Consider the following 26209-nt stretch of genomic DNA (forward strand, 5'->3'; position numbering starts at 1 on the left):
CTAAGGGAGAGGTCAAAAGAAGGAATTCCTGAATCTTCTTCTTCTTAAAGATAATGAGCCTAAAACAATCCTCATGCCAAAGGTATACACGTTTCCCTGGCAAATCTGCTCCCCTGCATGTACCTAGTACGACTGCCATCTCATTGTTTCAGTTTGCATTTCTTAAAGAACCAGTCAAGTGGGACATTTAATTTTTCTCTCAGTCAGACTTCTAGTCCAAATTACTTTATCCAGAGATAACGTAATTGGCAAAAATTTTAGTAAGAAATTCTCCCTGAAAATGGAGCAAATGTATCTCTAGGAAACTGAGGCAGAGGCCAGAAAGGGACTTGCTGAACTTGGGAGTATTCCTCAGGACACAGTCTCTCAATGCTAAGAACATTCTAGAAACACAGCAGGTTTCTACCCATAGTCCCCTGCACACAGGCTGGTCTGGACCCCAAGACAACAGAAGCCTCTGGCTGAGTAGGATTCTCTAGCTAATGTGCTTCCCTTAGCCTCCGTGGAGCTTCTTCCCCCTAGAGTGTCCCAAATGGTATGTATTTTATAATCTAAGTGATAGAGTGTCACAATAGAATTCATCTATGGGGAAAAAATTGGACTCAACTCCGATTTTTTTCCACCAACAGAGACCCAGAAGCAGAACCTTCCCAGCCCTCTTTCCAAGCCCCCAGAGAGGCTCTCAGCGGCACTTTGGATGAAGTGTCTGCCTTCGCATTTTCCTTAGACACAGTACTTCAGCCTTTCCATTTTCTAGGGTTGTAAGCTGCTGTGACTTGAACAGGCTTAGAGTAGCAGCACTGCTCTCCCCAGGTCCCCGGCTGAGCTGACCTGCCACAGAAGGAACATGGGCACACTGGGAGGGTCTCTCTCCAGTCCCAGGTTATTCGGCTACACTGATCCAGCCCCTCAGGAGTGTCCGGAAGGGTGAGTGGTGATACTGCCACCACCTCCCTTGAGTGAGAAGTGAACTTGAGGACCAATGACTTTGAGGCAAATTAAAAATGCAGAAGTCAAAACATACTCTTTCCTAAAATAGGCCCACTATCTCCCACTTAAGTATGATAATAAGAATAAATAATCATGTACTATTTCACTGAATCTCCAAAAGGCAGGTATGATCGTTCCCATTTCACAGACGAGGACCAGCCAGCAAACAGAAACTACTCAAACAGGGGGGGATTTAATAAAGGAAATAAGCCATATGGGAGGTGGAGAAATCCAGAATCCAAAAGTGGGATGGTGAGGTGACCCACAGGGGAGGGGCTGGCCAGTGGCAGCTGGGGCTGTGGAAGTGATCCTGCCATGGCCAAAGATGCCACTGCCCCCAGAGATGCCACCAGAGGCAGGAGGGAACATGGACACACTGTGGTTTCTCCCCTCTGGCCCCCTTCAGTCTTCCACAAGGGAGCCTGGGAAAGGCAGGTCCCTGCAATACAGAGCAGGACAGAGAAGGGCAAGGAACGGGGCTGAGAAAAGAGACCAGTTCTGGCCCATGGCTCATGGTCCTGCCACTACCATGTGGCAGAGCCAGCTATGCAAACAAGGTGCACTTGAGTCCACCAGCCTGGGAGAGGCAACAGGGGAGATGAGAGGTGGACAAAATAGCAGATGGAAGAAATAAGATGGTTTAAAAACTGGCTGTGGGAAGGGAAATGACAGTCTTATGTCTCTAGCCAGGGTATCATACAAGCAACAAGGGGTGGGGACCTATGGACACCTGGCTCCATCACTTACTTGCATCACGTACTAGGAGCACACTGATTAGTTAACTTCTCCAAGCCTGCCTTTCATCCACTCCTTCAACATTTACTCAACAGTGAGGATGGGGCGATGCAAAATGGAAAATAATGCTTTAGGAGTTCAGGGGAATCTAACCTTCATCCCTCCTCTCCTCTAAGTTCCTAACCTTTGGGAACAGGCAAAAGGAGACAAAAAGGCGAGAGGGCAGGGGAGTGGGAGACCTACATTGCCCACAGTCCATGTGGTGGCCTGGCCCCTGGTCCCTATGGCCAGCCAGTCACTCTTTATGCCCAGTCTCTCCAGTCGGATAAATCCCTCAGCCTCCTGTGGCAAGGACCTCAAGAGAGGAAAAGATGTGTCCCTGCAAAAACTGCCCCTGGATGTGAACCCCTTAAGAATCCATGAGGAAGACGAACCAGGAATGCAGAGGCTGACCTCCGAGCTGGTGAGAGCCCATCTGCGGAGGGAGCAGAGGCCGACCTCTGGAGTGTGGCAGGAAATGGGCACCTGGGACAAGGGCACTTCAGGTGAGCTCAGGTGAAGGCAATCAGAAGATGCCATAAACCAGGCTGCAAATTACATGCCTCAGATCAGCTCCCTGAGAAAGGGCTTCAGCAATAAAGTAAATCTATGAGAACAAAGCAGACCCAAAAGCCTGGTAGACTTTTTTAGATTCTGTTCCAGGATAAAGTTTAGAAGACTCTAACAAAGTTCACTCCTTTAACTGAGTTAAAGGCGTCTGTACACCCATTCCCCTTCTCCCCTGCTCTCTTAAGCTCACTCTAATCTTTGACCCCCACTGATCTACTGAAAGTGCTTGTCAGCACCATCCGTGAACTCCCCACGGCTAAGTCCAATGGTCAGTTTCTAGCCTTTATCTTCCTTCACTTCCCAGCAGCATGTGGCATTGCTGTTCATTCCTTCTTTCTCGATACACTTTCTTCACTTTAGTCCCAGGACTGCACATTCTGCCTTATTGGTTGCTCCTTCCAGCGTCCTTTGTTGATTTTTCCTCTTCTTCCCCATCTTAGAGAGCTCAGTCCATGGTCATCTTCTCTGCACACATTTCATGTTTTGCTAGTGGCTTAGTTCAGGCTGCTATAACAAACTACCATGGATTGGGTAGCTTATAAAAAAACAGAAATGTATGGCTCACAGTTCTGGAAGCCGGAAGCCTGAGATCAGGGGGTCAGCATGTCTGGATCAGGGGTCCTGGTTAGGACCCACTTCTCAGCTGCAGCATGCTGACTTCTCACTGTGTCCTCCCGTGGAAGAGAGCAGAGTAGAGGGAAGCCAGCTGTCCCGTGACTCTCACAAGGGCACTGATCCCATTCATGAGGGTTTCACCCAATGATCTCGTGTCATCCTAATTATCTCCCAAAGGCCCCACCTCCTAACATCATCACATTGGGAGGGTAGACTTTCAACATACGAGTTTTGGAAGGAAACAAACATTCAGTCCATAACAGCCAGTGTTTTGCCGCACTGCTCCAAGGTCACCTTCATGGGCTGCTCACAGGTAGACCCTGTGAGCCTTCCTGCGCAGTTGACATCACGCAAAGTTTTGCCAACAGAGAGTGCTGGAAACCCTGTAAGAAGAAGGGGTTCCTCCTCCTGGTTCTGGCGTGTTTCCTTTCTGCTCCTGCCACATGGATACCACGTGCGTGTGGGAGACATGAAGCAGCACTCCCAGGGACAGCTTTGCCTTGAGTTTCGGCAGCACCCCATGGGCAGGATCCCCAGGGAGTCTCAAAGGCACCCCAGTGGGAGTGCTTCTAGCCTCGGTCTCCCTGCACCTTGACAGGGTGTTTCCTGCTTCCCCAGTGACTGTAGAGCAGCACTGGCCCAGGAAACCCAGCGAAGCCACAACCATGTGGCATGTGGCATGTGCCATCCACGGAGCCACAACCATCCTGGCTCCAATGAGGTTCAGATCCCAGCCTTGGGGAGGGGTCTGTCTTCCAAATGTGTCTTTCCTTGAGTACTCTCCCCCAGCCAAAAGGTATTCTTTGGGGTTCTCTTTAGTCCTTTATAGTTAATCTCTTGTTATTCAATAATTCTTCATGTTAAACTTGCCCTGCTTTCATCACGGTGTGGTTTCCACCTCCTAGATGCCATTGACACACTCCCTTAGTGATCTCAGCTAGTCTCCTAGCTTTAAAGCTGTGACAAAGCGAGAGAGAGGAATGGACAAATATACACTACTAAACGTAAGGTAGATAGCTAGTGGGAAGCAGCCGCATAGCACAGGGAGATCAGCTCAGTGCTTTGTGACCACCTAGAGGGGTGGGATAGGGAGGGTGGGAGGGAGGGAGATGCAAGAGGGAAGAGATATGGGAACATATGTATATGTATAACTGATTCACTTTGTTATAAAGCAGAAACTAGCACACCATTGTAAAGCAATTATACTCCAATAAAAAATATAATAATAATAATAAATAAATAAATGTCAACTGTATGCTCATGACCCCAAGTTTTCATCTCCATCCCAGTTCTCTCTCTTGAACTCCAGGCTCAAAATACAATTCGACATCACCACCGGGATAGGAAAGAGCAAACCTGTAAGTCCAAAACTACATTCCTGATATTCCCAGCAAAACTTGCTCTATCCACAGCCTTCTCCATCACATTTGGCAAAAAACTCAATCTTTCCTTCTGCTCATGTCAAAAACCTTGGGAGTCATCTCTGACTCTTCTCTCTCACCCTCACATTCAGTCCACCAGGAAATCCTGTTGACTCTACCTTCAGAATACACTTTCCTCTCACCACCTCCACCGCTACCACCCTAGCCACCATCATTTCTTGCCTGGATCATCACAACGGTCTCAGGATTATCTTCAACATAACAGCTGGAGCAATTTTTAAAATATATCATGTCACGCCTTTGCTCAAAATCCCCACAACGGCTGCCGAAAGTCCAAGCCAAAGTCCTTAAAATGCACAGCACCTCACATTTTCCATTTTCAAACTGTGCACCAGGCACCCCAGGGAATTCACAGGGTCACCACAGGATAGTTTCCATCTCCTAGGTTAACACAGCGATATCTGTCCCACTGTGACTATTAGATTGTTAGGATCTAACTATTTATAAAGCCACTGTTAGGTATTTCCTTTGATGTAGGGGCACCATGAAAAATTGCTAAGACACTAATGGCACCACGGACCCTAGAAGTTTGGGAACCTCTGCGCCACACGGTCACGTCTCTGGTCTCATCTACAACGGCTCCTTTACTGACCCTCCTTACTCCACTCCAGTCCCCAAGTTCTCCTTAAGCTCCTCAGCCATACCTGGCACACTCATGCGGTGGGGCTTTTGTCTAAAACACTCATACTTCAGATATCCAAGGGGCTAACTTCTGCACCTCCTTTAAGATTTGCTCAAATGTCATCTCTTCAAATGAGGTCCTCCCTCACTGTCTTAGTCAGCTCTGGCTGCCATAACAAAATACCACAGACTGGGCAGCCCAAAGGACTGAACTTAATTTTCTAGAGGTCAGAAGTCCAAGACCAAGGTGCCAGGTGATTTGTTCTTATAAGGACTCTCCTGGCTTGCAGATGGCCACCTTCTCACGTGTATCTTCACGTGGCCTTTCCTTGGTGTGTGCACTGAGACAGACAGAGAGAAAGCACTCTCTGGTGTCTCTTCTTATAAGGACACTAATTGTAGGAGATCTGGGCCCCACCCTTGTCACCTCAATCAACCTTACTTACTTCTTTAGAGGCTCCATCTTCAGCCACATTGGGGCTTAGGGTTTCAACATAGGGATCTGCAGGGGGGACACAAACATTCAGTCCATAACTCTACACTGTCTGAAATTGCAACCTCACCTCCTCAACATTCCTTAACCCCCTTACCTTGCTCTTCTTTCCTCACAGTTCACACCTTTTTCACCTACTCTAACTTATATGCAGGCTATATTTCATTGTTTATCGTGTCTGCCCTCAGTGAAACTCTATTGAGGGCAGACAGAGGGCTTTGCCTACTCCATTCACTAGATGTCATACATTAGCGCCTATTACATAGCTGGCACTCAAAACTTACTTGTTGAATGACTGGCTAAAGCATAAGAGAAAAAACATCCCACCTTCCTCATACCTGATCCCATTGCATTCTCTTGGCATGTCACCAGATTGTAAGGCCTAAGGAAAGGAAAAGAAACACATCTAAATAATCAATGATAAGGTCTGGTTTCTAAATGGAATGAAAACATCTCCTGAAATTAATTGTATCCTCAGCAAGTCACTTAACTTATGGGACTGTTTCTTCATCTGAAAACGGCAACCATCTATCTCAGGTATTTTGGGGAGGATGAGATGGAAGAGTGGGCATGTGAGGTGCTGTGACTTCCAGCTGTACTGCTCTCTGGCTGGGGGTCTTGGGCCACTTGGGATGCTATAACGAAATACCAAAGACTGGATGGCTGATAAAAAAAGAAGTTGATTTCTCACAGTTCTGGAACGTGTAAGTCTGAGATCAAGGTGCCAGCAGGGTTGGGTGAGAGCCCTCTTCCAGGTCACAGACTTCTTATTTTGTCCTCACTTGGCTACAGGGCTAGGGATCTTGCTGGACCTGCTTTTAAAAGGGCACTAATCCTATACATAAGGGCTCACCTCCCAATGGCCCCACCTCCTAACACCATCACATTGGGCATTAGGATTTCAAGATATGAATGTACGAATTTTGGAGGGGACACAAAACATTCAGACCACAGCACTGGGTGACTTTGAAGAAATGAGTCCTATCAATCAGAGCTCTCATCTTCTTTCCTATAAAAGTTGGATAATATCTCCTTGAAATGCAGTGTCAAGAATCAAAAAAGACTCCTCAAATAGTTACACACAGAATTACCAGATGACTGAGCAACCCCACACCTGGGTATATATCCAAAAGAACTGAAAAGAGGTACTCAAATACCTGTACAGGAATATGCATGGCAATACTATTCACGGCAGCCAAAAGGCAGAAACAACCCAAACGTCTATCAACAGATGAATGGATGAATGGAGTGTAGTATATACAAACAATGGAATATTATTCAGCCACAAAAAGGAATGAAGTGCTAATAGCTGCTCCAAAGTAGATGAACCTTGAAAACATGCTAAGTGAAAGAAGCCAGACGCAAAAGGCCAGAGAGTGCATGATAGTATTTACATGAAATATCCAGAACAGGTAAATTCACAGACAGAGAGCAGATTGGTGGCTGCCAGGGGCTGGAGACAGGGGGAATGAGGAGTGACTACTTAGTGGGTATGGGGCTGGATTTTGGGGTGATGAACATGTTTACAGAACACTGTGAGTAGACTAAACGCCACCAATTTTTTCATTTTAAAATGGTTAATTTTATGTTATGTGAATTTTACCTCAATAAAAAAATTTTTTTTTTAAGAATTGAAAAAGAAAACACATGGTAAAAGCCTTTATGAATAGCAGCCATCTAGTGACTGGGTTCTGGGCTTAGTTCTGCCACTTACTGGCCATAAGGATGGAAAGTCATTGCTCTGGGTCTCAGTTTCCTCATCTGTAGAATGATGGGGTGCACTAGACCACTAATTCTCAATCAGAACGGCCGGTATCATTCACGTGGGGCACTGCTTCTAAATACACAGGGCCATCCCCCCAGCTTTCAGATTCTGATACGCACAAGAAGGAAATGTGCCTCTGTCACTGTGCTGAGAACACTTACTTCAGGATTTGAATCCACCCCCCTTTCCGAGAACATCAGGCTAAAGACCACTAGCAGCCTATGATTCTAGTACCTTCATCTATGACTGTTTATAAGGTGCGTTTTGATTAAAGAAGACAACACAGTAAATGAAGTCCATTTATTAAGAAGATAAACTCCAAACAATCACAAGTAGTTCTCTTGCGTACTTGGCAAATGCACAGGACAAAGGTACCTTAACAGAGTCCACGGGATTTTGCTTACACTACAGAAGGAGTTCTGTGGCAGTTTAATTCGAGGCTACAAAAACTACGGCTGTGACATAAACGTAACGTTCAAAAATAACTCAGGGTCCAAATGTCCCTGACCCAACAAATCTCTGAACTAGTCAGGTCGACACAGCCACTGGCAGGGACACAGAAACAGAGCCTCAAAATCAATTCAACATGACGCTGAAGCGGAGGGAGCCGTCCTGAGACCTCCTAAATTCCGTGGTTAACACAGACTGACAGTGCTATCGATCTGTGGGCTCCACATGTCTTTATTTCACATAAACCTGTTACCCTGTCCTAGGAGAACAAATGCACATTAGATGAGAGAAAGATAGGACTCACTGTCTCGTACCACGAACAGGATTACAGAAAATGCAAGGCCGGATGTGGCCATGCTAATAGATTAATGACTTTTCTGACAGGCACCTCACAGGCAATGAAACGTAGCTTAAAAATACGCTGGGGTAAGCTCCGTCCTTCCCTTTGTGGTTACCACCTGGATTAGGCTTCCTGAGCTTGGTCGGTTTTTCTCTGTGATCCAGTCATGGAAGGTTCTAGAACAAAGAAGAGAAGCTTTACATTTTAAAAGGAAAAATCTGGACACATGCTTAGAGTCACATTACTGGTTGGGCGGGTGGGGGGTGAGGGCACAGCAGCAGCTGTAAAAACGCCTGTAAGGTCTCATGGACACAAACCCAGGTCCCTGATGATTTCAGAACTTTACTCCTAATTTCTGAGTGGCTAGATTTGGCAAGGTTTTCCTTTTGCTATTTTTCTGCATTGTTGGAATCCTTTATAACACGGTGGTATGATTTCATGTGATTAAAAATAGATTTTAATTAGTTCATTCTAAGAGACAGACATGGGCACAATACTTGACACTTAGCTTATATCACTTCCCAGAATTTAAGAAGAAAGAGAAAAAATTTATTATTTTTTTAACAAAGATTTATGGAGCGCCCACAGCTGTGCCAAGCAATGGGAAAAGATGAAAGAACAGACTATTACAATAAAACGCGTTCGGTGTTGGAATGGGGCATTTAATAACCAACTCTGTGTGGGGAGGGCCAACCAACCGTGCCTGGGGAAGACGGGAGACCTCGTCTAAGAAGAGAGGAATGACGAAGGGCACAAGGAATTCACAAGGTTTAACAAGTAGCTGATCACTTTTAGAATATTTACTCTCGGTGCTGAGTATACCATCCCCTCCAACAAACCCCAGGTGGGACCTTGGCCCTTCCTTCGCCAGAGAACTCGCAGGAGCTCCCGGGATCTTTAATGCTGATAAGCAACCTGTTGGACCACAGCTGATGTTCAGCTGTCCAGTCATTCGAGCTCCCACTCTGGGGGTTGAACACGTGAAGGGAAGTCACGCAGGCTCAAAATCCCAAGCGCTGCTCCAACTCCCTAAAGTACTGTCATGTGTCCTGAGTCCTCTCTGGGGGCAGGGCTCAGGGGACAGTTCTGAAGGAGACCAGTCACAGCTGGATGTGCAGAGGCGTATGTGTTACTTAGGCAGGTTAATAGATGGTCTTACTTCTCCCTCCTCCTTGTCAGCCGTCTGGAGTGGGTGGGAGAGAACGCCATTCTAACCATGGACAGCCAAGAAGGTAACGTGCTCACAGACGTTGCAAAGCCAGCTTTATGTCAACTTGTCACGTGAGTTTTCAAATACCACAAATGGGTGAGCATGATTTCTGGGGCAAGGCATGGCTGTCCCAGCCCACCCTCTGTCCGTTGTGGCCCAGCACTGGATTACACACATGGCCCCAGATGTTCCATCCAGGGTCCTGGGTCAATGTCTCTGTCAAGAGACATTGCTGGCAGTAGTGGCCTTTAAAAGGAAACTCAAATGCAAACACCATTCAAGAGTTGTTCCTTCCACAACTTCAAATTGTTTTTTCTTTTGCAGATCCAGCATTAAGCATGATACCCGGTAAAGACAGGAGTAACTGTCGGGACAGTGGTTAAGACCAAGGGCTCTGCAGCCACACTGCCCGGGTCAGATCCTGGCTCTGCTGTGCGACCTTGGGCAAGTTCCTTAGGCCCACACTCCCCATGCCTCCGAGCCCCCAAACCTTAAATAAAAGACGACGGCACCTCCCTCACAGACCTGCTATGAGCATTTAATAAGATCATGGTTATGAAGTGCTTAAACAGTGCCTGGCATGTAAGTGCTATGTAAGTGCTTATTCCAAACATAGAAGTCCCAAATAGCTCCCAATCCCATTTAAATAAGATGTAACCTCAGGCCAGAAGCAAGCTTCTTCTCAGCCCAAGCTTTAGAAAGATCCTGTGCAAACAGCCGTCTCAGACACCGGCTCTGCTGGGCGAGTCCGTCCCCACTCCACGAAGGCAGGGCCTGCATCTTATTCCTCATCGTCCCCGGGCCCAGCAGAGTCCCTGGCCCGAATGGGTGCTCAGTGAACACATGCTTAACACCCCCTTAAATAGAGGAGAGCGGGAAACTGAGATCTAGGCAAACACAAAAGAGCTCACTCTCTCTGTGACCTTGTAGTGCCACCCATACTCACAAAGGGCTGAATATGATTTCGGGGACAAAGGATGCTTCCTGTGGGTTTGTGGCGTGGCACTAATTCAGGCATGTGGGCCCAGATGTTCCATCTAGATCAGCGGCAGATTCCATGCAGCTACTCCTCTTTAACAGACAGAACACGGTTTACAGGCTCCAGGCTTACCCGGCCCTGCTATGGGTCACACACAGTGCTGAGACCTTGGCACACACTTCCACGTCTTACCCTCCTAACAATTATCACCGACCCCCATTATACAGACGGAGAAACTGAGGCCTAGAGCAGTTAAACAACATGCTCAGATTGGCCAGCTGGTGGGTAGAGGAGCCAGGATTCAGGTCGGCACCATCAACCCCTCCACCCCGTGATACTGACAATGAGGTGCAAGGTGCCCTGGGAGGTCAGGTCCTTAGGAACCACCCAAGCTGATAAGCCAAGATAACACGGGCCTGTCCTTTCTCCCACAAGAGGCAGAGAATGGAAGCTGCTGAGTCACTGAAATGACTGTGATACTCACTCGACCAGGAATTCCAAGGGTGTCCAGGAGCTGAAGTCGGCCTCAGGCATTGATTTCCTGTTCATCGGTGTGTCCAGGGTAACCCTGCGAGCACAGAGATAAGCGTGTCACATGTGCCTCCCCCTCAGAACAACAGCTGCCCGGCCCTCCTTGGCCAGGAAAGTATGTGGAGAGATCACACGAAGATAATCAGGGAGAGGCCAGGAAGCCGTCCACAGTTACAGAGATCACATCCCAGCCTGACTCAACCAAGCGCTTCAGAACTCACCCTTCGGGCAGACAGGAACAAAATGAAAGGGCCATGTTTTGCCTTTTTTCTAAAACACCGTCTTTACTAAAGTAAACTGTTCTGCTGTTTATGTCTCCATTCACTCCCTGAAATGTGGCAGACTCATTTCTCAGGTTTTTGTATGTGTAATCATAATATTCCTTTAAATATGGGGAAAAGACAGCCTCATCCTTCATTTTGTGGCTGTTTTCCATGAAATCTTCCAATTTTCAGCAAGGGAATACAGAATTCAGATATGTATGACTTTCCCAAGAACCTTCAGGCCTCGGAAATCATTCAAAATAGCCGCGAGACCAAGTCACAGAATCACAGAAGCCCACAAATGAATACGTGGACAGCCCAGTCCCCTAGCAGACAGACATCCTCTTTATAGGAGCACAGCTAAGAGACAAGCCATTTGGTCCTGGAATCCCTCCAGAAACGTCTCCCCGTAGTTTCCCATATTCTTCCCCAGGCTCCCCCTCGCCCATCCCACAAACCTAATACAGTCTCTCTTCTACACCGACCTTATAATGACTTGAAAGACAGAACTACAAATAATAAAATTAAATGTGTAAACTATTTTTTAACAAGGAGGGAGGGAGGGACAGATAGAGGGAAGGAAAAAAACAAGAAAGAGGCAAGAGAGACCTATCCCATCAGCCAAGCAACCATTCTGGAAAGCCCAGGACAATCCAAAACCTAAACAGGTACCTTCAGCGCCTCTGGTGAAGTTCAGAAGCCAAGGTGACGGCACACACACACCCCTGGTGTAGAGTGACTCTAGGACACATGTGAACTCTCAGCCGTGGGGCAGAGGTGGGGGAGACTCCCCAGCACTTACGGGAGCACGGCGATGGCAGCAGACCCGGACGGCATGCCGCTGTCCTTCCCGGCCAGGCTCTGGCAAAGCTGGTGAACCGCACCCTTGGCCATGCCGTAGCCAATCATCCCTGGGAAATAAGGAGAAAGCATTTCAGTGACCACTGGCCGCCACTGTTATGTCCAAAGAACACCACGCCAGGGTCCAGAAGAGGACGGGAAAAGAGAACCAGGGACGTCCATGGAGAGAAAGTGGAAGGGACATAACCTTCTATTTGCCTGGTACTTAATATTTATCACAGAAGCCATGAGGTTAATCCTATTTTTATTGCTAAGGAAACAGAGGCTCGGACAGGGTGAGTAATATGCCCAGGCTCACACACAGACTCGCACCGAGGCCAATGGAGAGGTTAAAAGCCAAGCAAGAGTTCTGAACCCTTGTATCGACAACTGCTTGTGAGTAGCCTGCACACATCCACCCTGGGTGCCCAATGGGTCAGCAAAACCGAGCAGTCATTTGAAGCGCAGGCTTTAGAGTCAGGCTGAGCAGGTTCAAAGCCCACCTCTTCCACTTACCACTAAAGAAATCCAGGCGGGTTCTCAAAACCTTTCTAATCCTCAGTTATCCCATCTGTAAAATGGGGATAAAGTACTTAATTCTAGGCTCAGGACAGGGCAGGACTTCCATAAGTGTTTCCCATCAGATTAATAGAAGTGCTATGGCCTGGAGTCCAACTCCTTGGACTTAAAGTATACCATCTGGGGAAATTCCTTAGTGGTCCAGGGTTAGGACTCCACGCTACCACTGCATGGGGCACAAGTTCGATCCCTGGTCCAGGAACTAAGATCCCACAAGCCACGCAGCACAGCCAAAAAATAAAAAAATAAAGTATACCATTTGAGCAATTGTGACATATGGGCATACAAGCTACCTATTAGCCTTCCTTTCCTCCCATGAGTCAGCAAATGCTTGCTAACAGAAGTAAGGCATGCCTTCTTTTATTGAAGTACAGTTGATTTACAACGTTGTGTTAATTTCTGCTGTGCAGCAAAGTAATTCAGTTATACATCTATATACATTCTTTTTTTAATATTCTCTTCCATTATGGTTTATTACAGGAGGTTGAATATGGTTCTCTGTGCTTCACAGTAGGACCTTGCTGTTTATCCAGTCTATATATTGAATACAATAGCTTATTAGGACAGGTTTCCGTCTGAACCCCCAGACACATGGCAAGCGAGGTCTCTCTCCTCTCCAAAGTTCCCCACAGCACCCAGCTGTAGGTGCACTAAATGCAGTTATCACAGTAACAAAGAATGGTTAATTGCTGTCAACACCCCTCCACCTTCGGAAAACCACTACTTCCAAAGGTCAGCAGTGCCCTTAAAAACCCCAGCAGGCATGCTGTTTAAAGAATAACAACTGAGGAGGCATCAGAGGTCCAGGGGGAGGTGGGGCTCACAGCCCAGCCAAGAAACCAATCACTGAACCGCTTCCACAGTAACCTCAAATTGCAAAAGAGGGTCAAGGTTTCAAAAAGTTATTTAGAAGTACAAGAAGAATATTTCACCAAACCTGGCTTCTCTGTTTAATTAGGGGCAGGAGGCCAACAATGGCAGGAAGATCTAATAGTAATTAAAATAAACCAGTGCATGAATCTCATTCGTTCAGCCCCTGTCCCCAGCAAACTCCTAGGACTCTCTCTTCATTCCACTCAAACAGCATGAAAGCAGGGAATCGGATGAAGAAAGAAACAAGCAGCCAGCAGCCCTAATGGTTTAATTCCACAGAATTCTACACAATGCGGGTAAGGGCATCATTAGCAAGATATGGAAAAAAATGCATATCGTTAAGAAGATAAAAACTGTCTTTCCAATTACAAAATGATCCGTGTAGTCCCTAAGGACTGATTTCCAAACATAAAACACATCCTTAAATGGTAAACAAAAGTGATCACCATCACTTCCATACAGTTTATGCTCCAGTGGACAGTCTACAAATACAACCTTTGACATAGGAGGGTGAGGGTTTTCTCAGTATCTTTCCAAGTGAAAAACTTTCTATTTTTGAACAACTCTTCTTGGGTTTGAAGGACTCTTAAGCCTGCTCATCACCTGCTTTCACAGATTTCCCCCATATTTTTCTGGGGTCCGAATCAATTAAAAGATTTCATGACTCAAATAAGTTTAACAACATCTAACTAACAAGCTGAAAGATGAACAAATTTATTAACATCTGAAGCAAGAGTAACTGAGCAAAAGTAAGCCTGGAGTAAATAATAATAATAGTTCACATTTACTACTGACCTAATACCTTTTCTAAACCATTTACATCCATTAAGATGTTTACAAGTCACAACTAACCATATAAAGGAGGTATTACTATTTACCTTCATTTTACAGATGACAAAACTGAGGTTCAGAGAGGTTAAGTAACTTGCCAAATATCGCACAGCAACTAAATGGCAAAACCACAATACAAAATCAACCCACGTAGTTCCAGATCCCATAGTCTTAATCAGCATCTGAAACTATAAGCAAAGAATGATATTTACAAACCAAAGGCAAGTAGAAGACTCTTTTGTCCTTCAGAAAAATTAGTCTTTCAGTCCTAGGGTTTTTTTTCAATGTCAAGCTATTACTCATTTCTCTATTTACTTTCTAGTACCTCTGCTCTATGTCACCTTTAATAAAAATCAGATCTTAACCCAACTAGCATCTAACATATGCACAGCTTTAATCATTGCAATAGCCACGGACTTGTAAGATCACATGCTCTGAGAAACATGATAAGAAAATGAGTGGCAAGAAATTATTAATTTGTAACAGCCTCACAGTTAAGTTAGTTACATTAAAATCGAAAAAGGTGCTCAAGGTTTCCACCACTTACTAAAGAGATCCCAAAAAAGTCCCCCCCCCCTTTTTTTAAGAAGAGTTCAATGTAGGTAGTCGAGATAAGACAGTTTCTGCCTCCCTGTGCTAACTCCCTGACCCCCTGCTTAAATTCTCTTAGCCCGATCTCAAAGGGAGAGTGACGGGTTGAACTGTGCCCCCCAGCCAAACTCAGATATTGAAGTCCTAACCCCCCATACCTCAGAATGTGACTGTATTTGGAGATGGGAGGTAATTAAGTTAAAATGAGGTCATTAGGGTGGGTCCTAATCCTATATGACTGGTATACTTCTAAGAAGAGGCAATTTGGACACAGACAAACACAGAGGGAGGACAATGCAAAGACACAGGGAGAAGACAGCCATCCACAAGCCAAGGAGAGAGGCCTCAGAAGAAAGCAACCCTGCTGACACCTTGATCTTGAACTTCTAGCCTCCAGAACTGTGAGAAAATACTTATGCCACCCAGTCTGTGGTACTTTGTTATGGCAACCCTAGCAAGCTAACACAGGGAGTACAAAATGCAAAGGGAACTTGGATCTGCGTGATGTAATGAAAAAGCACAGAATTTAAAAATGATCAGGGTTTCAATTCAATGTACGTTTGCAACTTATTTTTTGCATAACCCAGACAAATTACTTACCCTCTCTAAGTTTTAGTTTCCTTATCTGTAAAATGAAAAAGATAATAATGACCTCTACCCCAGGATTAAATGACTATATATAGTAAGACTTACCATGTGCCGGGCACTTTGTACATATTAATACCTCTAACACCCTATAACTACCTTCAAAGTAGATATTACTGTCACTACATTACAATTAAGGAAACTACAGCAGAAATATCGTCAAAGAGAACAAATGATTGTTCTAGGCCACACAGCTAGGGTGAAGAATCTACCTCAGCGCCTCTCGCTCTACAGCTCACACTATCCTTGGGACACGTGAACACAATGTGACTATTACCTAGCTGATAGCTACTGCAACACCATTCATTCCCTGGGTGCATCACAGATAAATAAACAAGATGAGGGGCTGCCAGATTACAGCGGTCCTTCACCACCGCGAACATGAGGACAATGCAAATGAAAAGATCAGGAGTTTTTCCCCTAAAAAAATTTGGGCCTAAAAGGAAGCAAAATCTATCAAACTGTAAAGCACCTGAGACGGTAAAGGGCTTTAATTGTCCTCATCTCACGGAAGTGTCCAGCAACCCCAGCAAGCAAGTATTAGCATCCCCATTTCACAGACAGGGAAATGGAGGCTCACCTGGAGTCCCATCCAGGGCGGCCTTGGCCCCTGCCAAGGTCAGGAGGCCTCCTTCTTTGAGGTGCTTGGTGGCCAGGTGGCTGGAGATGGTCGACGTCCAAATGCTCTGCTTCCACATCAGGTCACAGTTTTTAAAGAGAGCTGAGCAAAGAAACACATGAGGTGAGCGTTCACAGGGAAGAAAATGACAGGTGAGCTCGGCTCATGGCGCCCGACACTCCAGGAAGCCCTCACAGCCACTCTGTGTCTACAAGGAGATCTAATACAAACAGCCCAGGGCTTGCGGTCAGAGACACGGGTTCGAATCCAGGCCACGTGATCACCTGAGTCTCAACTTCCTCACCTGTAAACTGGTAAACGTCAGCCGATAAATGAGGACTGTTGACAAAATATGCAGGACTGGCTTTAATTCAAACATTGTCCTACTTCATAAAGGGCATTAGATCTATAATTAGAACCTATATATCTAAGTCAGGTTTTATCTGTGATGAAAATCTCAGGGACTATTACCATCTGGACATAAAGAGGGCTTTTAGGGAGCTACATTTTTTTATGGCTGAAAGTTTAATGTCAGCTTTAAAGACGCTTTCAAAGAAAGCTGAAATAACAACCATTTTGCAGTTGTTTTAACCCTCTGGCCTTCCAGAGACGTGAGGAGGAATAAGTGGTAAGGAGTGTCACATCACCAGCTGAACAGTTGTCCCCTTCCTCCCTCACAGGACACACAGAACCCAGTGATGCTGCGCCCATGACCCAGAAAGAGAGACCTCCTGATACAGGAGGAGGGGTCTTCAGTAGGTGACAACCAAGGTACTGCATTTCCCTGCTAAAAAGAACTACAAAAAAAAGAAAAAAAAGGATGGACCCACATGTATCACTTCTTGTTACCAAAATACACAAAAGGCCATCAGGGTGTTTTGCCAACCTGATCACCACACAAAATACCAATTTCACATTTAAGTGTAGTTCACAGAAAATCAATTCCTTTTTAAATGGCTTTGGCTGATAAATGTAGAAGGAATGATAGAATTAGAAAACTACCATTTTCCAATCCCCAATGGGATGACTGACTCAGGTAGAGATTACCAATGGATGCTTATAACCATTAGGTTTTGGGAATCTGGGGTTCTCAAGGTGTTTGGGAACAGGATATTCATACACGATGCCCAAGTACTATCCCATAGGTCACTTATAATTGCAAACAGAAAAATGAACCTTTATGATGGAAATCTATCAGCTTGCCACCTTAACCAAGCATGAAATTTGGCATCCCTCTGGATGGAGAAGGCCATGTGACATGGTAAGCTCCCTATGTGATGCAGTGTGAAGTCCACATCACTCAGGAAGCATTCTCACCTCAAAATATTTAACCTGAATCTAAGCAAGCCTCTAGACCTACCTTCCAGTTCACAGGAAATACCAGGGACAGAGGAACAAGGTAAATGATACCTTAAAGAAACAGTTTGACAAATTCAGTGTGGGTGACAGTCTATATGAAAACTGCCCTGGACCTGCCAAGTCTGTCACAGGAAAAAAAAACCATTCTAGATTAAGAGACTAAAAACAACAATAAAATGCAGTACATAAACCCTGACTGGAACAAATTTAGAGAAAACAACTATGAAAGATATGGAATAAACTGAGGTAATCAGAACATGAGCTGATACTATTAATCTTATAGAATCACTGTTAATTTTCTTAGGTATGAGAATGGTATTACGATAATGTGGGAGAACAGCTTCATCTTTGGAGGCGCATGTTGAAATATAGTGAAGTGTCAAATTACTCTCAAATGATCAACAACAACAACAAAATACACACACAGAGGACACACATGTAAGAAAGCAAGAGAATGCAAGTATAGCAAATGTTAACAAGGATTGAATCTAGACAGAGGACATCAGGGTGTGCGTTGAACTGTTCTTTCAACTTTTCTGTATATCTGAAAATGTTCATAATAAAAAATGGAAAATATACTCAGCTTTAACAAAAGCTCAGTTTTGAGTCCTTTTGACCTTCAGAATGATCTCTCCATTCCATTCACATCCCCCAACTCCCAGTAATAAGCCCTGAAAGACTGGGGTAGAAACAATGCTGATTTCATTTCGTCTCCTTTTTAAATGTCAATCTCAAGGTCCCTCTGCCCTAACCCCCTTCTATGGGAAGTTTTTTCTTTATCTGTAAAACAGGGTGTTGATCCCTACCTCACAGCTACAGTAAAGCTTCTGGGAGACATACAGGAAAACATCTGACCTGACACGTAGTATAGACCCAACCCCACGCACCTGGACAAAGAGAAGAGCAAAATGACTAACTCAGAAAAGGACTCACACTTGGACTTGGCATTGCCCCCAGCCCATCCTCCAGCCACACAAAGGATCGCGTCCACCTTCTCTGCACCCAAGAGCTTTCCAACCTCAGCCGTCACCTGAAATAAAAGGGTTGGGAAGATGCACAAACAGTCAGGTAAACCGCAGCAGGCTGACATCTTTACAGTCACCTCTATTTATTTTTCACTTCTTTTTAAGTCAGTTCACAGTACCTGGCAATTAATACTTTGAAAATAAGATGCAGGACCAATTTATAATGGACATTTGGATAGTGAAGCTCGACTACATTTCAGTGTGATTTTTATAAAACAACCCAGTCTTCTTCTGAACATCTAAAGGGTGGAGACATATGCATCCCTGGAATAAAACAATAAATAAAGTAGGAAAAGTTTTAAAAAAAAATCACCTAGGGCTTCACTGCCTACAGCTAGCCTTCTGGTATACTTCTTTGCCGACTTGCTTTGCAAATCACAGAATCATAATCTGAAATAATCAATTCCACTCTCCTTGGAATACAAGTATCCCATTAACTGCAACTCCAAGAAAAAAAAAAGCCAAAGAGAAATTATTTTTTTTTAAAAAACAATAAAAAATAGTCGACAGCAAAATGTTGGTAAATAATGAGTACATGGGGGTTCATTTTAATTCTCTATTTCTGTCTGATTAAAATGTTTAAAGTGTTGAAAACATATACATGTCCTTTTATTACAATTTATTAAAACAAAAGTCTGACAAGACAGACAATCCTGGTCATTACCCATGACCCTTTTCCATGTTTTTCTGGAAGGCATCTATGCTCACCACTATACCATATTTTTTCTGGAATGGCTGAAAGGACCACAGCCTCTCAATAGCTTTGTTAAGATCAATCTTCTTAAGACTTAACACAATGGTGTTAAGTGTAAATGGTGTAATTCTCCCAGCAGTAACATTTCAGTCTCTGACTGCTTTCCCTAACTATTTCCGAGCCTTAAATTACTTTTTCAAGGGACTTCCCTGGCGGTCCAGTGGTTAGGACTCCGCACTTTCACTACGCAGGGCACAGGTTCAATCCCTGGAACTAAGATCCTGCAAACCATGAGGCCCAGCCAAAAACAAAAATTACTCTTCCAAAGAGACTGCATTAGCAATGGAAATCAATCTTTTCTCTCCGTACATTCTATACCTAAAGCTTTCATTTTAAGAAGATTTCTGAATATCCCTTGGCAAGTATCTCACCTAATCCTGATTTAGCTTTTGTTGACCTTTTGCCTGTTACCCTGGTTCCCCGGCTGCCCCTCCCTTGATTTCTAAGCCACACCCTGCTGCCAAGAGCCCAGATCCCAGCTGCAAGAAATTGGATCATTTCCCCTGACCTCTGTACAGGCACACAACCTGTGCTCTCTACTTTTTAGGGAAGCATGGAGCCCGTACCAACAATGCACCTGCTTGATTTGTTTTTTTACAACCTCTGTCTTTTATTTTTATAATAAAATTAAAACGAGGCATTTTAAAACTCCTTCCCCTTAAATTCTGCTTTCTGCCCAATAGTCTTCTAAAGATTTAGTACTTCTCTCACTTCTTCATCTTATCACTGTCATCGTGAATTTCCAATCCAGGGGGCCAATTTTACATGTATTAGGATTGAACTTCCTCTTCTGGAGCTTTAGAAACAAAAACTGGATGTCATGTTTTTGTCCAGAAATTCTTAATTGAGTGACTGGGGGATGAGAGAGTATCCTACAGGAATGGTTAAAGATTTTAAAAGCTAAGCTTATAATAATGAAGGCATTTCCCAATCTTCATCGTAAAGATGCACTGTATGGTCAAGACTCAGATGCGGACAACTTCACATTCAAAAAGGGATACAGACATCAGAAACCTGCAATTAAAGGAGCAGGAGAGACGTTGATTACAGAGAACCACGTCTGGAGGAGATGCTGCTATCCAAGCCCAGATGCCTTCCTAGCATTTGGTTTTAGTGTTCATTACTTTATTCACATGAAGCTATTTTGCTGAGAATCAACTTAAGGTACAGTTAAGAGCACAGACATCAAACCCCCACTGCCCAGGTTCAAATCCTAGCTCTGCCACCTACGAGCTTTGACCTTGAGCAAACACCAGGGACTTCTATGCCTCAGACTCCTCATTTCTAAAAGGAAGATAAAATGAGAAACTGTTTTACAGAGATTGAGTTAATGCAAATGCAAATACGGCACTTAGTATGGTATCTAACACACAACGAAGCCACGTCAAGTTTTACTATTAGGTCCATTAAAGACAATAATATTAAATATAGGAAACATTGAGAGCATATTATAAAAAGTAAGGACAACAAAAATCTACATTTTGGAATAAGTCAGCTGGGTTCCTATATTCTAAACTATGTCAAACTGATGCTTTAGGAAGAGCAAATGAGCAGTTACAGTATAGTCATAATTTATTTGGGATTTTTTGGGGGGGGTTGCCACACTGTACAGCATACAGGATCTTAGTTCCCCAACCAGGGATCGAACCCAGGGCCCCTGCAGTGGAAGTGCAGAGTCTTAACCACTGGACTGCCAGGGAAGTCCCAGGGTTTTTAAAACATTTTTAGATTTATACATGTATATGTTTGGAGAAATGGACTGTCAGAAAATATAACAAAATATTAACTGCATCGTGAGAACAGAAATGATTTCCTTCTCCTTTTTGCTTTACTGTATTTTCTATATCATACATGCACTACTTTTAAAATTTTTTAAATTTGTTTTAAGAAATAGCTGAGGGTTGGCATGAGAACCATATAAAGCACATCCTCATGCAGCTGGTGGGAACAGCTCTTTCAGAAAGGCAGAACCGCTTAAGAGCATCTCAGATATTTATACCAAGATATCCATCAAATTGTTAACAGTGCTTCCTTCTGGGCAGGGAGAGGTGATACTATCACAGAGAGAAAGAGGGGTATTTCACAATTTACCTATATATTTGTATAGTTTTGTTTAACTTCTTATTTTACAGTAAGCCTATAATTTTATTTTATTTATTTTTTTTTTTTTTGTGGTACGCGGGCCTCTCACTGCCGTGGCCTCTCCCATTGCGGAGCACAGTCTCCAGACGCACAGGCCCAGCGGCCATGGATCACGGGCCCAGCCGCTCCGCGGCATGTGGGATCCTCCCGGTCCAGGGCACGAACCCGAGTCCCCTGCATCGGCAGGGGGACTCCCAACCACTGCGCCACCAGGGAAGCCCAAAAGCCTATGATTTTATAATTAGAAACAACCTGCTTTGTTAGTATTCTTGCTTTGAACGGGGGGAGCCCACTTTTTAGAATGTATGCTAAATAAATAATCAGAGATAGAGACGAAGAAGTTCACCACAGTATTCTTGATAATGGTAAAAAAAAAATTTGCAAAAAACTTAAATGTATAATTAAGTGCAAACCAAACAAACTGTGGCCAATCCACACAAAGAAAAATTACATGTCAACAGGTTTTATTAAGTGATCTGAATAAGTATCTAAGTTAAAGGTTAAGTTTTTAAAAAAAAGCTGACCATGACATACAAAATACGAATTTATTTCAACTTGTAAAACTAGTAACATATAGTACGCATAGTTTGTAAGACAAGAAAATGGGCCAAAATGTGAACTAACTAGTGAGCTAACTAGACATGAATTATGGGCTATTTATCTTTGTGGTTTTTTTCATTTTTTCCAAATTTCCCTCCATGAGCACAAATGGCTTTCATGATTAGAGAAATAATACCTGAAAAAAAGGAAGAGCACACAGCCGGTGGAACCCTATCCCCAGCGTTCCCCTACCACATGCGCGGTAGGGCCTTCCCTAGACTTACCTGGTCAGCCTGCTCCGTAAACGAGTCTGTCATTTTAACCAGGACGCTGGCACTGGCCTCTTCATTCTCCACGACGTCGATGCTGGCGACCCACTGGATCAAGGAGAAAACAAGCTTCGGTCAAGAGACAGTCAGTTGTTAAAGATCCATGCCCAGGAACTCGGGGAGTGGAGGCACATAAGAGGCTTTACATGAAAACCCCCTAGAGAAAGGATCTAGCAACCGACCTCTTGCACTCTTTGCAGGGCATCTGGCTTCAGCCAGTGTACCCCTTACTGAGCCCCAGGCTAGCCCATTCTCCCCCCAAACACCTTTTCCTCCTCCACTCTCACCTCTGAAAGCCAAACCCTGATTGTGCAGAGACCCCCTAGACCAGGGGTCTGCAAACCTTTTCTGTAAAGAGCCAGAGAGTAAATATTTTAGGCTTTGCTGGCCATACAACCTCTGTTGCAACTACTCAACTCTGCTATTATAGCTGGAGGGCAGCCACAGACAACAGTAAATGAATCAATGAATGAGCGTGGCTTCTGTGCCAATTAAACTTCAGACACTGAATTATGAATTTCATATAATGTTCACATGTCACAAAATATTACTCTTCTTTTGATTTCTTTTCAACCATTTAAAAATGGGGAACTATTTCTAGCTCTTGGGCTCTATGAAAAAAGGTATCAGGCAGGATTCAACCCACGGAGAACTGGAGTTTTCTGACCACTGCCCCAGAGCATAAAGGGATGACTGTGGGTTCAGAAATTAGATCAGGCTTTGAATCCTGGTTCTGCCCTATAGCGGCTTTCTCGTTCACCCACTCTGCAGAGGTTCCTCACCTGTAAAATGGGGGGTTGTCAACAATGAACGGTGTTAGTGTGAGAGGTAAATGAAATGTAAGATTCTACAGCTGCTGGCACAGGTGACACATGGTTCCTACTGAAGGTAAGGACTGAAGGTAAGGACTGAAGGTCCCAGAGATAAGCATGTCCGCCACAAGCTTTGAAGAACACAGCATCCTTTCAAAACACTCACTACTTCTGTGTCACAGCCATGGGGGATACTGAGACAAAGAAAAGGTTCTATCCCCGCCTTCCCAGAGCCCCCAGGAAGAAAGGCAGAGAAAGACAGGAGAGTCACAGGTAAATCAGCTCCGCAGATTCACCAAGTCAAAGGGCCAAAGTGCCCGCACCGGGAGGAAGCACAGCCCTTGTATCTATAATGTAGGTGGATACAGGAGCCCTGTATTAAAGTTACAGGAAAGGAAACTAAGAGTATGTAGGAGCACAGTGCTTGGCCTTTGGCTGGCAGTCCTTAAGTGTTCCCATTGTCACCACCATCCACGGCTGCAGACCTGGGAAGATACCCTAAGACAGGTAAGTGGTGGGAAGGTGATGTATTTAGAATCCTTCAAAGCATATTCCTATACCAGACTGTGAGTAAGAAGAAAACCCTGGCACCCTTTCTCTCTGGTCCCAGCGCACCCTTGCTCAGGCTGCTGCTAAGTAAACACCCACGAAAGCTCCCCAGAGTGGGGTCCCTGAGTAAGAAACAGCTGCAGCAAGAAGAAACTGTGGGCTTGCGCGCGGAGCCCTGTGGCTGCTGGGGTCAGGGTCCCTGACCCCGCCACAAGCTCAGTCGTCTCTTCCTTGCTGCTTTCTGGGGAGTGCCTACTGATTATGCAAAGTAGTAGAAGTAATCTTTGCAAAACAAAAGGCATTTGCAGGGCTTCAAAGTATCACATATAACGGAAGCAAATGGAACAGAGGTGTATATCAATAATATATATGTATGTATATCAATAATAGCTAACATTTAAATAGCTTTTACCACGAGTCAAGCAATTTACAATTTATGCACAACGACGCCATTCATCTCATTTAATCTTCGTAACTCCCCTAAGGGATAAATACTATTATTATCCCCATTTTACGGATGGGGAAACTCAAGTTCGCTGACGTTAAGCAATCCGTTCATGGTCATAGGGCTAGTAACCCCAGGCAAGCAGTGTGATTCCAGATCCTTCCTTCTCATTACCTCTTCCTCCGTCTCTGTTCTCTCGAGTCATGCCAGACTTTCCGGGCCTGGAAGAGGCCGACGGAGCAGCCGCCGCATGCCCCCGAACCCTTCTCCTTGGAGAGCAAAGGCCCTGCACCTCGGGCCCCGGGGTACGCACGCACTCGGAGACAGAACAGACGTGTGGACGTGTGCATACATGTGCAATCACCCATGTCTGGGGGTGCTCGGGGGCCCCCAGCTTCCTTCCAGACCGCGCTCCGGCGCTGCACCGGCACGCCCCTCTGGGCCCCAGTCACCACGGTGCCCGCCCGCAGCCCGCCGAATTACCCAGTTGCGGGCGCGGAACGCCTGCACGCATCGGGAGCCCAGCGCGCCCCGGCCGCCGTACACCAGCACCCGGCGCGTCTCCCCTGCTACCGCCGCCATCCCGCTCCTCCGGCTCGGCTTCCGCTGCTCTGAAAGGCCCTGAGCACGAACGTGGCGCTCCGCCGCGGCCGCCTACCCCGCCAAGAGGGACCGCGCGTCTGCCGCGCCCGCAGCCGAGCCCGCTGCCGCCGCCTAGCGCGCAGCCACACTCGGCGAGCAGGGCCGCGCCCCCTCATCCCCCGCCCGCTGCCCCGCCCCAGCCCCAAATAAACACCCACGCACGGCGAGAAGTGATCTCGAAGTGCCGTTTCATTTTAGTGTGCACAACAAGCCTATGACAAGTTAGGAAACTGAAACAGGAGAGTCTCAGCCGCTTGCCCAGAAGAGTAGGAATTCGAACCCAAGTCTTTAACAGGGTTCTGCCTAACCACACCTCCATTCAGCCTGGAGGAGCATGGGCTTGTTGAAGATCCGTCGATTCCCCCAGAATTTTTCGAAAGATAACTGCTTAACCCCTAAAACACCAAAAATTGACATAGGTCCATCATTTGGGGCAGAGATAGGATGCAAAGGTATTACACATGGCCTGCCTTCTCAAAGCGTGCTTCATGTTACAATAAGGATAACGAATGTTATTGATCACTTACTAATGTGCCAAGCACTCTCGTAAGCCTTTTATAAGTATTTTGTTGTTCATTACTAGAAAAACATTTGTAATGTCAAGGTTATTGTGATGAAGACAGCTGTTGCATTTCAAAGACCTGATCTCCAGCCCCAACCCTGACATCCAGTTTTCTCAGGAGAGAAATGTCTGGAATAGCACATCCCCTGCCTACCACAAAGGGTTGCCGCACCATCAGGGGTGAGCAAGCATACGGTAAGAGCCTTTGTACACCGCACAAGCTGTGGAGACACTCTTTATTTTCATTGCGGAGAGACCACAGAAGTGAACCCCCATTAGAGGGAAGAAAACTATTTCCATCACCATGTCTCTCTGCCCCTCTGTGCTCTCCAAGTGAGATTCCCAGAAGTCCTGTTGGTTAACAGGGCAACCTCCTGAACTCCCTCCAGAGCTCTGTGACCAAATAAGGAATTTCACTGCCACTTCTGCCCCACTTTGCCCCCAAAGCTACTGACAATGACTGTTACCAGTCTCACATGATGTGAAGTTGACATTCAGCAATAGACTAAAAGTTAAATTTTTAAAGCCACAGTATAAGATAGAAATCGTGGAATATTTCATTCCTTGTGCCAGTAAATCAAAAGAAAAGGACAGATCTTCACTCTTAGGAGAGACAAAGACCCCAGCAGGGTGATGGGAGATTATTATTTGCTAACACATTAGAAAAACACTTTCCTTTCCCGTTTCAGGTGACACAACAGGTGGGGGCAGGGGGGAAGGGTGGAGATAAAGGGGGGCTGTACGTGTTGGGGTCCAGGTTTCCCCAACAGTCACAAATTAACTCTGACTCAGGCTGCAATTTTACCCGCAGCAGATTCACCCAGTGATAAATTTAAGAATCATAAAGCCTTGTTTACACATTTCAATTAAAAGGCTTGAGAACAGAGGTCATTTTGTGGTATTAATAACACCTCTAGGGATTCTGACAGCAGTGACATTTTAGAGAAAGAAATGCCAGGGCATGCATCAAAGAGATCATCATTTGATACGGTGCATTGTTGTCAATGTTCAAGTGCTAATCATTCCATT

At 45.2% G+C, this 26209-nt stretch overlaps 1 protein-coding gene and 1 long non-coding RNA gene across 2 annotated transcripts in view; both read right to left on the bottom strand.

Annotated features, from left to right (window-relative positions):
* Positions 1–6904, bottom strand: part of LOC115857310 (uncharacterized) — a 35988-nt gene extending 29084 nt beyond the window's left edge. The window contains exons 1-2 of the long non-coding RNA XR_009563858.1: positions 5844–6904; positions 5459–5514 (exon numbers count right to left, since the gene is read on the bottom strand). This is a non-coding gene — a long non-coding RNA (uncharacterized lncRNA). The remainder of the gene's footprint in view (positions 1–5458; positions 5515–5843) is intronic.
* A 652-nt stretch (positions 6905–7556) lies between these two features.
* QDPR (quinoid dihydropteridine reductase) lies at positions 7557–24663 on the bottom strand. The gene is made up of 7 exons (XM_030864283.3): positions 24460–24663; positions 22126–22218; positions 18314–18410; positions 15983–16123; positions 11846–11954; positions 10734–10817; positions 7557–8236 (listed from the first exon to the last, which is right to left on the bottom strand). The coding sequence occupies exons 1-7, from the start codon at positions 24556–24558 to the stop codon at positions 8131–8133; spliced, it is 729 nt and encodes a 242-aa protein (XP_030720143.1). The 5' UTR covers positions 24559–24663; the 3' UTR covers positions 7557–8130.
* Positions 24664–26209: the final 1546 nt, after the last annotated feature.

This window comes from Globicephala melas, chromosome 5, assembly GCF_963455315.2.
Source record: "Globicephala melas chromosome 5, mGloMel1.2, whole genome shotgun sequence".
Lineage (NCBI taxonomy): Eukaryota > Metazoa > Chordata > Mammalia > Artiodactyla > Delphinidae > Globicephala > Globicephala melas.